The 17689-nt window shown below is 51.9% G+C and overlaps 1 protein-coding gene across 2 annotated transcripts in view; it reads left to right on the top strand.

The window, feature by feature from the left end:
* The first annotated feature begins 888 nt into the window (after nt 1–888).
* The window catches only part of USP46 (ubiquitin specific peptidase 46), a 42661-nt gene continuing 25860 nt past the window's right edge, over nt 889–17689 (top strand). For both annotated transcript variants that reach the window (XM_038769324.1, XM_038769323.1), the window contains exons 1-2: nt 889–1118; nt 12998–13078. In XM_038769324.1, coding sequence (XP_038625252.1) covers nt 1083–1118; nt 12998–13078 — 117 coding nt within the window. In that variant the 5' untranslated portion in view covers nt 889–1082. The remainder of the gene's footprint in view (nt 1119–12997; nt 13079–17689) is intronic.

The following is a 17689-nucleotide window of genomic DNA, read 5'->3' as shown; positions in this document are numbered from 1 at the left end:
ATAGGGACCGGCTCTGTATGTTGCCAACTTGGACTTCCCAAGCGCTTAGTCCAGTGCTCTGCACACAGTAAGCGCTCAATAAATACGATTGAGTGAATGAATGAATAGGGACCGTCTCTGTATGTTGCCAACTCGGACTTCCCAAGCGCTTAGTACAGTGCTCTGCACACAGTAAGCGCTCAATAAATACGATTGAATGAATGAATGAATAGGGACCGTCTCTGTATGTTGCCAACTTGTACTTCCCAAGCGCTTAGTCCAGTGCTCTGCACACAGTAAGCGCTCAATCGATACGATTGAATAGGGACCATCTCTATATGTTGCCGACTTGTCCTTCCCAAGCGCTTAGTCCAGTGCTCTGCCCACAGTAAGTGCTCAATCAATACGATTGAATGAATGACTAGGGACCGTCTCTATATGTTGCCAACTTGTCCTTCCCCAGCGCTTAGTCCAGTGCTCTGCACACTGTAGGTGCTCAATAAATACGATTGAATGAATAGGGACCGTCTCTCTATGTTGCCAACTTGTCCTTCCGAAGCGCTTAGTCCAGTGCTCTGCACACAGTAAGCGCTCAATCAATACGATTGAATGAATAGGGACCGTCTCTCTATGTTGCCAACTTGTCCTTCCCCAGCGCTTAGTCCAGTGCTCTGCACACTGTAAGCAATCAATAAATACGATTGAATGAATAGGGGCCGTCTCTACATGTTGCCAACTTGTCCTTCCCAAGCGCTTAGTCCAGTGCCCTGCCCACAGTAAGCGCTCAATAAGTACGATGGAATGAATGACATCTCTACAAGGGGGAGGAGCGAGGAGGAGGCCGTCGGACAGGACCGGACTCCGAGGGGAGGAGGAGGAGGAGGAGGAGGAAGAAGAAGAGGAGGAGGAGGAAGAGGAGGAGCTGCTGCTGCTGCTGCCCGAGGCCCAGCCCGGTCGGAGGGAGGACGGGGATGCCTCCGGTGTGGCCCCTCCGGCCCTTGGGGCTGTGACCCCCGGGGGAAACTGAGTCACCCCGGCCCCTGGGCGGGCCTGCTTTCCCCCGGTAAAGATGGCGGTGCGGGCCGGCTGCTCCCTTTAGCCCCATGACTGTCCGCAACCTCGCCTCCCTCTGTAACATGGTGAGTGCCGGCCGCGGGCAGGGTCAGGGGGAGGGCTGGCGGGGGGCCCGGGGCACCCCCCGACTTCAGGCCGCCTCGCCCAGGCCGCCCCGACACCCCCCAAATAATAATAATAACGATGGCATTCACTAAGCGCCTGCTCTGTGCGAAGCACTGTCCTAAGCGCTGGGGGATCGACAAGGTGACCAGGTTGCCCCACGTGGGGCTCACCGTCCCCATCCCCATTTTACAGAGGGGGTAACTGAGGCCCGGAGGAGTGAAGCGACTTGCCCAAAGCCCGGGGAGCCGCCCCCAGGCCGGCCCGGAAGCCTGGAATTAATAACGATGGCATTTGTAATAATAGTGATGATAATGATGATGGCATTTATTAAGCGCATACTATGTGCAAAGCACTGTTCTAAGCGGGGGGGGATTGACAAGGTGACCAGGTTGCCCCACGTGGGGCTCACCGTCCTCATCCCCATTTTACAGAGGTGGTAACTGAGGCCCGGAGGAGTGAAGCGACTTGCCCAAAGCCCGGGGAGCCGCCCCCAGGCCGGCCCGGAAGCCTGGAATTAATAACGATGGCATTTGTAATAATAATGATAATGATGATGATGGTATTTATTAAGCGCTTACTATGTGGAAAGCACTGTTCTAAGCGCTGGGGGATTGACAAGGTGACCAGGTTGCCCCACGTGGGGCTCACCGTCCTCATCCCCATTTTACAGAGGTGGTAACTGAGGCCCAGAGAAGTGAAGCGACTTGCCCAAAGCCCGGGGAGCCGCCCCCAGGCCGGCCCGGAAGCCTGGAATTAATAACGATGGCATTTGTAATAATAATAATAATGATAATGATAATGATGGCATTTATTAAGTGCTTACTATGTGCAAAGCACTGTTCCAAGCGCTGGGGAGGATACAAGGTGATCAGGTTGGCCCACGTGGGGCTCACCGTCTTCATCCCCATTTTACCGAGGTGGTAACTGAGGGCCAGGGAAGTGAAGCGACTTGCCCAAAGCCCGGGGAGCCGCCCCCAGGCCGGCCCGGAAGCCTGGAATTAATAACGATGGCATTTATAATAATAGTGATGATGATGATGATGATGGCATTTATTAAGCGCTTACTATGTGCAAAGCACTGTTCTAAGCGCTGGGGAGGTTACAAGGTGACCAGGTTGCCCCACGTGGGGCTCACCGTCCTCATCCCCATTTTACAGAGGTGGTAACTGAGGCCCGGAGGAGTGAAGCGACTTGCCCAAAGCCCGGGGAGCCGCCCCCAGGCCGGCCCGGAAGCCTGGAATTAATAACGATGGCATTTGTAATAATAATAATAATGATGATGATGGCGTTTATTAAGCGCTTACTATGTGCAAAGCACTGTTCTAAGCGCTGGGGGATTGACAAGGTGACCAGGTTGTCCCACGTGGGGCTCACCGTCTTCATCCCCATTTTACAGAGGTGGTAACTGAGGCCCGGAGAAGTGAAGCGACTTGCCCAGAGCCCGGGGAACCGCCCCCAGGCCGGCCCGGAAGCCTGGAATTAATAACGATGGCATTTATAATAATAGTGATGATGATGATGATGGCATTTATTAAGCAATTACTATGTGCAAAGCACTGTTCTAAGCGCTGGGGAGGTTACAAGGTGACCAGGTTGTCCCACGTGGGGCTCACCGTCTTCATCCCCATTTTACAGAGGTGGTAACTGAGGCCCGGAGGAGTGAAGCGACTTGCCCAAAGCCCGGGGAGCCGCCCCCAGGCCGGCCCGGAAGCCTGGAATTAATAACGGTGGCATTTGTAATAATAATGATGATGATGATGATGGCATTTATTAAGCGCTTACTATGTGCAAAGCACTGTTCTAAGCGCTGGGGAGGATCCAAGGTGATCAGGTTGGCCCACGGGGGGCTCACAGTCTTAATCTCCATTTTACAGATGAGGTAACTGAGGCACAGAGAAGTTAATAATAATAATAATGATGGCATCTGTTAAGCGCTTACTATGTGCAAAGCACTGTTCTAAGCGCTGGGCGGGGTTCCCCAGAACAGGGACCATTTAACTTTCAGTGTAATAATAATGATAAAGGAATTAAGCGCTCACTAATTGCTAAGCACTGGAGTAGATACAAGGTAATCACGTTGTCCCCCATGAGGCTTCCAGTCTTCATCTGTACAGTCTTCATCTGGAGAAGCAGCGTGGCTCAGTGGAAAGAGCCGGGGCTTTGGAGTCAGAGGTCATGGGTTCAAATCCCGGCTCCGCCACCTGTCATCATCATCAATCGTATTTATTGAGCGCTTACTATGTGCAGAGCACTGTACTAAGCGCTTGGGAAGTACAGATTGGCAACATATAGAGACAGTCCCTACCCAACAGTGGGCTCACAGTCACCTGTCAGCCGTGTGACTTTGGGCAAGTCACTTCACTTCCCTGGGCCTCAGTTCCCTCATCTGGAAAATGGGGATTAAGACTGTGGGCCCCACGTGGGACAACCTGGTCACCTTGTAACCTCCCCAGCGCTTAGAACAGTGCTTTGCACATAGTAAGCGCTTAATCAATCAATCAATCAGATTTATTGAGCGCTTACTTTGTGCAGAGCACTGGACTAAGCGCTTGGGAAGTACAAGTTGGCAACACATAAATAAATGCCATCATTCTTATTATTATTATTCATCCCCATTTTATAGATGAGGGGACTGAGGCCCAGAGAAGTGAAGTGACTTACATAAGGTCACCCAGCAGACACGTGGCAGAGTCGGGATTCGAATTCATGACCTTCTGGCTTCCATGCCCATGGTCTTTCCATTACGCCATGCTGCTTCTCCAGGGCCGTGCGGCGGTGACTTGGTGTCAGATCCCCCGTCCCTTGGCGTGGAGGGACGGCATCCGAGACCGGATCTAATGTGCGGGGCCGGTGGTGGGCCCATCTCTGAGTTCAGGACGGTCCTTTGCGCGGACGATCAATCAATCAGTCGTATTTATTGAGCGCTTACTGTGTGCAGAGCACTGGACTAAGCGCTTGGGAAGTCCAAGTTGGCACCATATAGAAACGGTCCCTACCCAACAGTGGGCTCACGGTCTAGAAGGGGGAGACAGAGAACCAAACCAAACATATTAACAAAATAAAATAAATAGAATAGATATGTGCAAGTAAAATAGAGTAATAAATATGTACATCATCATCATCATCAATCATATTTATTGAGCGCTTACTATGTGCAGAGCACTGGACTAAGCGCTTGGGAAGTACAAATTGGCAACATCTAGAGACAGTCCCTACCCAACAGTGGGCTCACAGGCTAAAAGGGGGAGACAGAGAACAAAACCAAACATACTAACAAAATAAAATAAATAGAATAGATATGTACAAATAAAATAAATAAATAAATAGAGTAAAAAAATATGTACAAACATCTATACATATATACAGGTGCTGCGGGGAAGGGAAGGAGGTAAGATGGGGGGGATGGAGAGGGGGATGAGGGGGAGAGGAAGGAGGGGGCTTAGTGTGGGAAGGCCTCCTGGAGGAGGTGGGCTCTCAGTAGGGCCTTGAAGGGAGGAAGAGAGCGAGCTTGGCGGATGGGCAGAGGGAGGACAAGGTAATAGTCAGCTGTGTGACGACTTTGGGCAAGTCACTTCACTTCTCTGGTCCTCCGTTACCTCATCTGTAAAATGGGGATGAAGCCTGTGAGCCCCCTTGGGACCACTTGATCACCTTGTAACCTCCCCAGCGCTTAGAACAGTGCCTTGCACATAGTAAGCGCTTAATAAATGCCATTATTATTGTTATTAACAGGGGCCCCTCTGGTCTTGAACGTGCCTTCATGGGGCTTCCAGGGGAACCCCAGTCTAGCTGGAGAAAGGCCTCGAACCCGTGGGCTTCCTCCGTTCCCATCAGCGATCTCATTTTATTCTTACAACCTCCCTGGGAGCTGGCAGGAGGTAGTGGGGGCTCGACCCCATTTTACCGATGGAGAAACTGAGGCCCAGAGAGGTTCACACAGAGCGCGGGCTCCCGGATGTGCTTTTGGTGGGGGGAAAGAAGGGGCACCTCCCCAACTTCCCCGCCCCCCTTCTTCTGCCTTGTCCATCAAAGGGAAGCCCACAGACAGTGAGTTCTGACAGTTCCCGGTGGAATAGCTCATGGATTAGAAATGTGCAATCAATTAATGGTATTTATTGAGCATTTACTGTGTGCAGCGCATTGTACCAAGCGCTTGGAACAGCATGCATTCATTCATTCATTCATTCAGTTGTATTTATTGAGTGCTTACTGTGTGCAGAGCACTGTACTAAGCACTTGGGAATCAATCAATCAATCGTATTTATTGAGCGCTTACTGTGTGCAGAGCACTGTACTAAGCGCTTGGGAATCAATCAATCAATCATATTTATTGAGCACTTACTGTGTGCAGAGCACTGTAGTAAGCGCTTGGGAAGTCCAAGTTGGCAACATCTAGAAACGGTCCATACCCAACAGTGGGCTCCCAGTCTAGAAGGGGGAGACAGAGAACAAAACCTATTAACAAAACAAAATAAATAGAATAAATATGTACAGATACACTACCCCTTCCTCAACCTCCCAGAACCAGTGAGGCCGGAGGTCAGAGGGTCAGCGAGACACAATAAAGCGCGTGTGCGGACGTGTATGTACGCAAGCATGGGTGTGCCCGTGCACGCGTGCTGTTGGGTGTATGTGTCGAGGGTGGCGGCGGTGGCGTGTTTGTGACGACGGATGTGCAGTGGTGGTCAGTTGTGCAGAGGCATTCGTGTGTGTAGTTTTGTGTGTGTGTGTGTGTCTGTGTGGAGAGGGCTGCCATGGTGAACAAGTTTGTAAACTCAATCTGCACCCAATAAGCGCTCAATAAATACGGCTGAATGAAGGAATGTGGGCAGGGAATGCATCTATTATATTGTCCTCTCCCAAGCGCTTAGTACAGTTTTCCGCTCTGCTCCGTAAGCACTCGATAAATATGACTTCCCCTCCCCGCAGCGCCTGTATATTCATTCGTTCATTTATTTTATTTTGTTAATGTGTTTTGTTTTGTCGTCTGTCTCCCCCTTCTATCATCATCATCATCAATCGTATTGAGCGCTTACTATGGGCAGAGCACTGTACTAAGCGCTTGGGAACGTATAGAGGCAGTCCCTACTGGATAGGGACCGTCTCTCTATGTTGCCAACTTGGACTTCGCAAGCGCTTAGTACAGTGCCCTGCACACCGTAAGCGCTCAATAAATACGATTGAATGAATGAATGAATACTACGGAGTTGGTAGACACAATCCCTGCCTTCAGGGAGCTTACGGTCCTACAGGGGGGTCGAGCTTGGGCCGCGTCGATTCTCCATTTCTCTAGGCGATGTCGTCCGTCTCTCTGAGCCTCCGTTTTCCCGGGGCGTGATGGGAATCCTATCCCGGGGCGCGATGGGAATCCCATCCCTTGGATCGCTGAGGCAGGACAGCTGCTCGGTGAGGACTGAAAGTTCCTCCTTTCCCCGGGTGGAACCTGAGCCACCTGCCCAACTTTTGGGGGCAACGCCAAGCCGGACCCTCCCCGGTGTCTGACCCGGGGAGGTGGGCCAGGTGGGTGGATGTGACCTGGAGGGTCTGCATTTGATGATGAATTTGTACTTCCCAAGCGCTTAGTACAGTGCCCTGCACATAGTAAGCGCTCAATAAATACGATTGATGATGATGATGAATTGATTTCGGGTGGGTCCGATACCGCTTCCCCCCCCCGTCCACAACCCCCGCAGAAGCCATGGCTGGAGCTGTGAGCAAGGCGATTGAGGTGGGGCGGCGATGGAGGCCCTTTCTGGCCGGGATGCTACTCTGTCCACTTCAATAGAGGTCGGACGCGCGGCCAAGGAAGACGGAGGGGAGGTAGTGGAGACCGGCGGAGAGCTCTGGGAATCCTGGAGACCTGAGTTCTAGTCTGGGCTCAGCCGTGGCCCTGCCCGAATCAATCAATCAATCAATCAATCGTATTTATTGAGCGCTTACTGTGTGCAGAGCACCGTACTAAGTGCTTGGGAAGTCCAAGTTGGCAACATATAGAGACAGTCCCGACCCAACAGTGGGCTCACAGTCTAAAAGAATGATCTTGGGCAAGTCATTTAACACCTCAGTATCCCCATCTGTAAACTGGGGAGGATAATCTCGGCCTCCCAGGGAGGCCGAGAGGGCAAAACGAGTCCAGGAATGTAGGCTTGTTTTCGGAAATGGAAGCTTTGTTCCAATTGAAGGGATTATGTGAAAGAATTCAAACTCTGGGAGCAGACCCAAGCAGAAGTCGCCGAGGGGGGATGGAGAGAAAGACCGTTTTTTGCAGCCAAGTGGGAAGAGACCTAAGGGAAATAAATCTCCCCACTTTTGAGAAATCAGACCTGTCCTGGAGGTGGGGAAGGGGCGAGCTTTATCCTCTCAGTCCTGAGACCCCGACATCTCCATGTCCCGAAGGAAGGGTCAGAGAGCGTTCTCGGCCCAGGCAGAGTTTGAAGCTTTCAGCCACCTGCATCCAGCCTTCTTCCACGTCAACATCTGCCCTGCCCTTTGCTTTCCCTCAGCTCGCTCAAACCAGAGCCGAGCCGGGAGGGCTGGGCCCAGGTCAAAAGGCTGGCCTCGGCCGGGGTGTGATGACTCCCTCTTTATCCCGAACCGGCCCGAAACGTCCAGAGCCGCGGCTGAGCCGGCGGCTACCATCTCTTTGCTTTGGCCCGTCCCCCTCCGGACATGAGATTTTCAACGAGGTCCGGCAGTTTCCTGAAGGGACCACTTTACTGAGGAGAAGGATGAGGAGGAGAGAATAATAATGATCATCATCATCATCAATCGTATTTATTGAGCGCTTACTATGTGCAGAGCACTGTACTAAGCGCTTGGGAAGTACAAATTGGCAACATATAGAGGCAGTCCCTACCCAACAGTGGGCTCACAGTCTAAAAGGGAGAGACAGAGAACAAAACCAAACATACTAACAAAATAAAATTAATAGAATAGGTATGTACAAGTAAAATAAATAAATAGAGTAATAAATATGTACAAACATATATACAGGTGCTGTGGGGAAGGGAAGGAGGTAAGATGGGGGGATGGAGAGGGGGACGAGGGGGAGAGGAAGGAAGGGGCTAATGATAACGTATTTGTTAAGCAATTCCTATGTGCTAAGCGCTGGGGCAGATACAGGGTTTTCAGGTTGGATGCAGTCTCTGTCCCACATGGGGCTCACAGTAAGACCCCCATTTTTCAGATGAGGAAACTGAGGCAGAGAAGTGAATTGCCTAAGGTCACACAGAAGACAAATTGCAGAGCCGGGATTAGAATCCCGGTGCTTCTGGCTCCCAAGCCTGCGCTCTACCCTCTAGTAAACACTGCTTCACAGGAGATCCCGAGTAGGAGCAGGAGTAGAGTTTACTGGCGCTGGGAATGGCCTGCCATCTCCCAAGACTCGTGTTGGGGACCGTGCCATTCGGTCTCTCTTCCATCGGCAAGGTCTTGGTTCTCCAGGGCCGTTAGAGAGGCCCCGCCGACGCCGGAGCACGGGTGACGGGTCACGGGCCCCCAGGAAGACGAGCGGATCCCGTGAACGGGGTGGGGGATGCACCCCATCCTAGTTAAGACTGTTCTCGGCTCTCCCGCCCGTTTGCCGCGTGATCCCGGCCGAGTTGTTTCCGATCTCTGGTCCGTGTCTCTGTCGTTGGGAGCCCTGGAGGCTGTGACCGTGCCAACCGAGGCTGGCCAATTGGGCGGGCTGGTCAGCGGGATGGATGCAGGGGGTTAACAGTCTCCAGTCCCGCGGGACTCCACAAAAAGGAAACATCAGCAGCCCTACTGTTGTTTTTAGACTGTGAGCCCACTGTTGGGTAGGGACTGTCTCTATATGTTGCCAACTTGTACTTCCCGAGCGCTTAGTCCAGTGCTCTGCACACAGTAAGCGCTCAATAAATACGATTGATGATGATGATGTTCCCCGGATGGAACCCAGGCTGCTCCATGGATTCTCGGGGTTCCAACCTTCTCCTGTCTGGAAATGGGGGGTCGCTGACTTTGGGAAAGTTTTTCCAGCTTTGAGGGATGCTTATCGGAGATCAACTCCATCGGCACCCATGAACCGCGGACGGGTTTTTTGGGTTTTTTTTTTTTTTGCGTAGCGTTTTGGGGATGAGGACTTTCACCTCGGGGTGTGGTTTGCTTTCAAGGGTGTGTGATTGTAGCACTCGGGACTCGTGGAAACCCCTGGTTCTCTGCCTCCATCCCCTTTGCCCCGTGATAGAAAACCACCCCTGCTGCAAAACTAGAGAGACTTAGAAGGCTCATGTACAATGTGTGTCTCCCTCGTGAAATTGCAAGCTCCTTGAGGGAAAGGTCCTGGGCCCTTAGTTTGATCGTATATTCCCAGGTGCCCATTAGAGAGCTCTTTACACGCAGTAGTTGGCCTATATTTAGTATTGCCGGAATGAATGAAATGCGTGCCGGCGCCAGGGCAACTCGGAACAAAAACCTCCAACCCCGGTAGCCGTCATTACCTCAGAAACTGCCTCCTGTCACTTCCGTTAGATTGTAAGTAACTTGAGGAGAGGGATCGTGTCTTATTCCCCTTCTGTGTGTTCCCCAGCCCCCTGATCTGGTGTTCGATAAATGCTGTCGATAATGGCGATGCGGGGATGCCTAGGATGAGAGCTTCCTTCCCGGGATTTGACATGAAGACCAAGTTATGTTCCGTACCAGGCTGGAAGAGAACTGGGGTCCTGGTGCCCCCCTAGACCAACCTCACTGTGGGCAGGGAACCTGTCTACTCGCTCTGTTTTATTGTACTCCCCAAAGTGCTTAGCACAGTGCTCTGCACACGATAAGCATGCAGTAAGCACCATTGATTGACAGATAGTGAGAAGGAGCCTGGGGAATCTTCTTCGTGCCATTTTCTCGCTGAGAATGGTCCCCCGATCCCAGCAGGCCCCGAGAGTCGAGATAAGGGTTTCCATGAGTTTTCCCCTTGGTCACCTGTTCAGTCAGTTGAGACCATGGAGTGGTTTTCCCCAGGACGCCTCTCTGGCTGTGTTTGTCCAGTGTGGTGGGGACCAATTGGGGTCAGATCTGAGTCCTCTAGACTGTAACCTTGTTGTGGGCAGGGAACGTGTCTGTTTCTTGTTGTATTGTACTCTCCCAAGCGCTTAGTGTGGTGCCTACACACAGTAAGCGTTCAGTAAATACGTTTGAGTGACTGACTGACAGGAAGTGGGTCCCGACTGTGGAGAGATGGGGAAAGATGGAGGTTTGACATTCTGGTTCCCGAGGCCCCCGGACCTTCCCGAAGATGTGCCCGTCGGACTTGTGTTACCCGGTTGTGGGGCGGCGGCTGCCCATCCCCAGATCCCAACGTGGAGACTCAATGCCACGTTCTGCCTCTGCCCACCAGCTGGTCCCGACGACACTTCCTGCCCCAGCGCGACCATCCACGGTATTCCCGACCCTTCTGATGCTGAGCCTTGCTGGCACGACCTCCGGGCCCTGGGGGAGGAAGGAGAGGGGTCAGAGGGGCAACAGCTGGGGGCTTGAGCTGAACCCCAGCACCGTTGGCAACCCCCTCCCCCTGTTCTCCCCTTAAAACATCACAGGCGGTGGGACAACCCCTGGCCTGTCCCCCATTCACACCCCAACAAGTTGCAGGTGGGGGACTGTCCCAGATATGACCCCTGTTCTCACCACAGGATAGGTCCGCTTCTCCTCAGGATGAGTTTCCTCGGCAGTGCGTCGGTCCAGCGAGGATCCTCCCGGGAATGCCTCCCTCCGAGGTAGATTTGGGTTGGTGGCAGGATCAGGTCTCCGGACGGGTGTCCCCGAGGGGGTCACTCATCCTCTTCTCTCTAGGATCTGCTCAGGGACTGACTCGCTCCAAACCAGGAAGCCAGGAGTCTCGGGGAGGACCGTGGGCAGGCAGCTGCCCCCCTGGAGTGGGAAGGTGGGGTGGCTCAGGTGAATTTGCGTTTTCAGGGGCGGATCAGGGAATCAGGGAGCCGGGCAGATCCGCCTTGGGGAGGAAGAACCCGGCCTCTGGTTTAAGTAGGTCGCCTGGCTCTCAAGGCTGGAACAGACCCCGGCAGCCCGGAAGCCGCTGCTTCCCGTGGCTAATGAACTCGGAGAAACTTGCGGGCCAAGGGGCCGGCCAGAGCGGGCAGAGACTCTGAAAACAGACTAGCTGATCATCATCAATCGTATTTATTGAGCGCTTACTATGTGCAGAGCACTGTACTAAGCGCTTGGGAAGTACAAATTGGCAACATATAGAGACAGTCCCTACCCAACAGTGGGCTCACAGTCTAAAAGGGGGAGACAGAGACCAAACATACTAACAAAATAAAATAAATAGAATAGATATGTACAAATAAATTAAATAAATAAATAAATAGAGTCAAAAAATATGTACAAACATATATACATATATACAGGTGCTGTGGGGAAGGGAGGGAGGTAAGATGGGGGGATGGAGAGGGGGACGAGGGGGAGAGGAAGGAAGGGGCTCAGTCTGGGAAGGCCTCCTGGAGGAGGTGAGCTCTCAGCAGGGCCTTGAAGGGAGGAAGAGAGCGAGTTTGGCGGATGGGCGGAGGGAGGGCATTCCAGGCCCGGGGGATGACGTGGGCCGGGGGTCGATGGCGGGACAGGCGAGAGCGAGGTACGGTGAGGAGATCAGCGGTGGAGGAGCGGAGGGTGCGGACTGGGCTGTAGAAGGAGAGAAGGGAGGTGAGGTAGGAGGGGGCGAGGGGATGGATGGACAGCCTTGAAGCCCAGGGTGAGGAGTTTCTGCCTGATGCGCAGATTGATTGGTAGCTGATGTTTCTGTCAGCCTCGGAGTGATTCTCAGAGCTCGCCGGAGGGGCCCGGTTTCGGGGCACTGGAAGAAGCTGCAGGTCCGGGGCCTTCTCCGAGGGCCGGTTTGTGGCTGTGATCGCAGGGGGGCCTCTCGCCTCTCCCGCCCTGCTTCCCCTGGGCAGGGCTTCCCCGTGGCGGCAGTGATGTGGACGCTCCCTGGGTGGGCAGGCCTGCAGCCTCCGCTTCCTTTGCCCGGTGCACCAAACGCGGTGGTCCATCGGGGAGACCCTCGAGGCCGAGGAGCATCGTTGTCGTTGTCATTCGTTGTCTGCTGGGTGCGGACAGGAACCCATGCTGGGTGCCCACTGGGTGCAGATAATAATAATAATAATAATGATAGCATTTATTAAGCGCTTACTATGTGCAAAGCACTGTTCTAAGCGCTGGGGAGGTTACAAGGCAATCAGGTTGTCCCACGGGGGGCTCACGGTCTTAATCCCCATTTTACAGATGAGGGGACTGAGGCACAGAGAAGTTAAGTGACTTGCCCAAAGTCACACAGCTGACAAGTGGCGGAGCCGGGATTCGAACCCACGACCTCTGATTCCAAAGCCCGGGCTCTTTCCACTGAGCTACGCTGCTTCTCTACTGGTACTGTGCCAGCTACCCGCTGGGGGCTGACGGGGGGCCGTGTCAGCCACCCTCTATGTGCGGGCAAGGGACTGTATTGGTCACTTGGGGGTCTACAGAAAAAGTATAAGCCGCAGTTCCTGCCCTCGAGGAGCTCCGAATCTAATGGGAAAGTCCTGGAGTCACAGACTAATGGAGAATAATTGAAAATGTGGGACCAGCGTGGTGCCCAGGAGGGTGGAGAGGAAGGGGGCTGGTGTGGGAAATGGGTTAGAGACAAATGGTGGACCTCACAGGGCCCAGTGTGGCCGATCCCCCACGCCGTCACTCCCCTCGAACATCCCTCAGCCGGCCTCTCCAGGTGGGATCGGATCGGAGGCTGTGGTAGAGGTATCCCTGGCCCCTCGGCCCCCAGCTGACCCCCTCCTGAGCCCAAACTGAGTCCCCATTGCTCTTTTTTCCTCAGGGCACCAATGCCTCGGCTCTGGAGAAAGACATCGGCCCAGAGCAGTTTCCCATCAACGAGCACTACTTCGGACTGGTCAACGTAAGTCCGCTTTGGGCCCCGGGCCTGGGACTCTTGCTCGGTGCCGTCGTCGTCCGCCGTGTCACATCTGGTTTGCCCTCTGTCTCTGGATCATCAATCGTATTTATTGAGCGCTTACTGTGTGCAGAGCACTGTACTAAGCGCTTAGTACAGCGCTCTGGATGGGGGGCAGCTGTAGCCGCACTCTGGTCTCTGGTCCTTCACACCCGGGAATTGCGGCGGCGGGGAGGGGGTCTTCCTGAGGACTGTTCCCTGGAGCTCAATCAGTTAATCAGGGATATTTATAGAGCTCTTGATGCAGAGTGCTGTACTAAGGGCTTGGGAGGGTACAGTGCAGTTGGTAAATACAATCCCGTGGGGAAGATAGCCATTAAAATAAATTACAGGCAATAATAATAATAATAATAATGGCATTTATTAAGCGCTTACTATATGCAAAGCACTGTTCTAAGCGCTGGGGAGGTTATAAGGTGATCAGGTTGTCCCATGGGGAGGCTCACAGTCTTAGTCCCCGTTTTACAGATGAGGGAACTGAGGCCCGGAGAAGTTAAGTGACTCGCCCGAAGTCACACAGCTGACAACGTCTCTATATGTTGCCAACTTGTACTTCCCAAGCGCTTAGTCCAGTGCTGTGCACACAGTAAGCGCTCAATAAGTACGATTGAATGAATGAATTGGCGGAGTCAGGATTTGAACCCACGACCTCTGACTCCAAAGCCCGTGCTCTTTCCACTGAGCCACGCTGCTTCTCTAAAATTGTGTAAATGCCCAGTTCGCACCCTCCTTGATTTCTTAGGCCTCAGGCTGCCTCTTTTCAGCCTTTTCAGGCGAGGGAAGCAACTGGGTATAAGGATATGTACATAATTTCCGTGGGGGTCAATCAATCAATCAATCAATCGCATTTATTGAGCGCTTACTGTGTGCAGAGCACTGTGCTAAGCGCTTGGGAAGTCCAAGTTGGCAACATATAGAGACAGTCCCTACCCAACAGTGGGCTCCCAGTCTAGAAGGGGGAGACAGAGAACAAAACCAAACATATTAACAAAATAAAATAAATAGAATAGGTATGTACAAGTAAAATAAATAAATAAATAGAGTAATAAATATGTACAAATATATATGCATATATACAGGTGCTGTGGGGAAGGGAGGGAGGTAAGATGGGGGGATGGAGAGGGGGACGAGGGGGAGAGGAAGGAAGGGGCTCAGTCTGGGAAGGCCTCCTGGAGGAGGTGAGCTCTCAGCAGGGCCTTGAAGGGAGGAAGAGAGCGAGCTTGGCGGGTGGGCAGAGGGATTGGGGGCATTCCAGGCCCGGGGGATGACGTGGGCCGGGGGTCGATGGCGGGACAGGCGAGAACGAGGTACGGTGAGGAGATCAGCGGTGGAGGAGTGGAGGGTGCGGACTGGGCTGGAGAAGGAGAGAAGGGAGGTGAGGTAGGACGGGGCGAGGGGATGGATGGACAGCCTTGAAGCCCAGGGTGAGGAGTCAGGGTCAGCGTGAGGCAGTAGGGTGGTGGGAGGATGGCAGGTTAGTCAAGGAAGGCTTCCTGGAGGAGATATGATTTCAATAGAGCTTTGATGATGGGGAGAGTCTTCAGATTTGTAGGGGGAGGGAGCTCTAGGTGTGGGGGAGGTATGAGCGAGCGGTCACCGACGAGACCTAAGGACAGTGAGTAAGTGAGTTTTATAGGAGTGAAGTGGGTGGGCTGGGGTTCTCTCCAGAAGTAGGGGTCCCCCCCCGCCTCCTCTCCGGGGTTTTCCTCTCCCGGATGCTTTCCTCAGAGTCCTCCCTGGCTCCAGGGAGCTTGCTGGCTGGGCCTTCCCAGACCAAATCAAGCAGCTGGTGTGCCCCCGGACCAGCCGACCCCCGAACCCACACTGGCCCACCTCTTGACATAGTAATAATAATAAGAAGAAGAAGAATGGTATTTGTTAAATGCTTACTACGGGCCAGGCGCTGTACTAAGTGCTGGGTTGGGTACAACCAAATCAGGCAGTCTTTGTGAAGCAGTGTGGCTCAGTGGAAAGAGCACGACGGGCTTTGGAGTCAGAGGTGGTGGGTTCGAATCCCGGCTCCGCCACACGTCTGCGGTGTGACCTTGGGCAAGTCACTTAACTCCTCGGAGCCTCAGTTCCCTCATCTGTAAAATGGGGGTGATGACTGTGAGCCCCACGCGGGACAACCTGATCACCTTGTATCCTCCCCCAGTGCTTAAAACAGTGTTTTGCACGTAGTAAGCGCTTAATAAATGCCATTATTATTATTATTATTATTATTATTATTATTTAGGGCAGTCTTGCCCCGTCCCACCCCTCCCCACGACCACTTTCCTCTGGGAAAGTGAGGCCTTCCCCAATCTACCCTTCTCCTAGCCCCACCTTATTTCCCGCATGGCTCAGTGGAAAGAGCCCGGGCTTTGGAGTCAGAGGTCATGGGTTCAAATTCCGGCTCCGCCACCTGCCGGCTGTGTGACTTCGGGCAAGTCACTTCTCTGGGCCTCAGTTCCCTCATCTGGAAAATGGGGATGAAGACTGTGAGCCCCGTGTGGGACAACCTGATCACCTTGTAAACTCCCCAGCGCTTAGAACAGTGCTTTGCACAGAGTAAGCGCTTAATAAATGTCATTATTATTATTATTATTATTATTATTCCACTTCAGCATTTCCACGTCACTTACGCATTTGGGTGCCCCCACACCCTGCCGCACTTGTTTCCATATCTTTTAGTCCTCTAACTTCCTCCTCCCCATAACTGGTTTTCACGTCTGTCTCCCCTGACTAGTCCGTACGCGCCTCCGAGACGAAGATTGCATCTACCAACTTGGTTGTACTCTACCAAACGTTTAGTACAGTGCTCTGTACAGAGTAGTGCTCAGTAAATACTACTGATAGGTGGGTTGATTGGTAAACTGCACAACCTGGCTCAAATATGGAGGCTGTCGCCAATATGTATATGCCCATCTCCTCCCCCATCTCTGCTCAGCGCTTAGAACGGTGCTTTGCACATAGTAAGCGCTTAATAAATGCCATTATTATTATTATTATTATTATAATTATATTATTCTCCCCTTCTAGACTGTGAGCCCACTGTTTGGTAGGGACCGTCTCTATACGTTGCCAGCTTGTACTTCCCAAGCGCTTAGTACAGCGCTCTGCACACAGTAAGCGCTCAATAAATACGACTGATCGATTAGTACGGTGCTCCGTACAGAGCGGTGCTCAGTAAATACTATTGATAGGTGGGTTGATTGGTAAACTGCACAACCTGGCTGAACTATGGAGGCTGTCGCCAGTGTGTATATGCCCATCTTCTCCCCATCTCTGCACAGCGCTTAGAACAGTGCTTTGTACATAGTAAGCGCTTAATAAGTGCCATTATTATTATATTATTATTATTCTCAATCAATCGTATTTATTGAGCGCTTACTGTGTGCGGAGCACTGTACTGAGCGCTTGGGAAGTACAAGTTGGCAACATATAGAGACAGTCCCTACCCACCAGTGGGCTCACAGTCTAAGAGGGGGAGACAGAGAACAAAACCAAACATACTAACAAAATAAAATCAATAGAATAGATATGTACAAGTAAAATTAATAGAGTAATAAATATGTACAAACATAGATTCTCCCCCTTCTAGACTGTGAGCCAGCTGTTGGGTAGGGACTGTCTCTATATGTTGCCAACTTGTACTTCCCAAGCGCTTAGTCCAGTGCTCTGCACACAGTAAGTGCTCAATAAATACGATTGACTACATATCTATTCTATTTATTCTATCTATTTATTCTATTTATTTTATTTTGTTAGTATGTTCGGTTTTGTTCTCTGTCTCCCCCTTTTAGACTGTGAGCCCACTGTTGGGTGGGGACCGTCTCTATATGTTGGACTTCCCAAGCGCTTAGTCCAGTGCTCTGCACGCAGTAAGCACTCAATAAATACGATTGACTACATATCTATCCTATTTATTCTATCTATTTATTCTATTTATTTTGTTAGTATGTTTGGTTTTGTTCTCCGTCTCCCCCTTTTAGACTGTGAGCCCACCGGTGGGTGGGGACTGTCTCTCTATGTTGCCAACTTGGACGTCCCAAGCGCTTAGTCCAGTGCTCTGCACACAGTAAACGCTCAATAAATACGATCGACTACATATCTATCCTATTTATTCTATCAGTCCAGTGCTCTGCACACAGTAAGCGCTCAATAAATACGATTGAATGAATGAATGAATTGATTCTATTTATTTTGTTAGTATGTTTGGTTTTGTTCTCTGTCTCCCCCTTTTAGACTGTGAGCCCACCGGTGGGTGGGGACCGTCTCTCTATGTTGCCAACTTGGACGTCCCAAGCGCTTAGTCCAGTGCTCTGCACACAGTAAGCGCTCAATAAATATCTATCCTATTTATTCTATTTATTTTGTTAGTATGTTTGGTTTTGTTCTCTGTCTCCCCCTTTTAGACTGTGAGCCCGCCGGTGGGTGGGGACCGTCTCTCTATGTTGCCAACTTGGACGTCCCAAGCGCTTAGTCCAGTGCTCTGCACACAGTAAGCGCTCAATAAATATCTATCCTATTTATTCTATCTATTTATTCTATTTATTTTGTAAGTATGTTTGGTTT

The sequence above is a fragment of the Tachyglossus aculeatus genome, chromosome X5 (genome assembly GCF_015852505.1).
Source record: "Tachyglossus aculeatus isolate mTacAcu1 chromosome X5, mTacAcu1.pri, whole genome shotgun sequence".
Taxonomy (NCBI): domain Eukaryota; kingdom Metazoa; phylum Chordata; class Mammalia; order Monotremata; family Tachyglossidae; genus Tachyglossus; species Tachyglossus aculeatus.
Note: the sequence above shows the minus strand (reverse complement) of the source record. Positions and strands in the feature narration are given on the sequence as shown.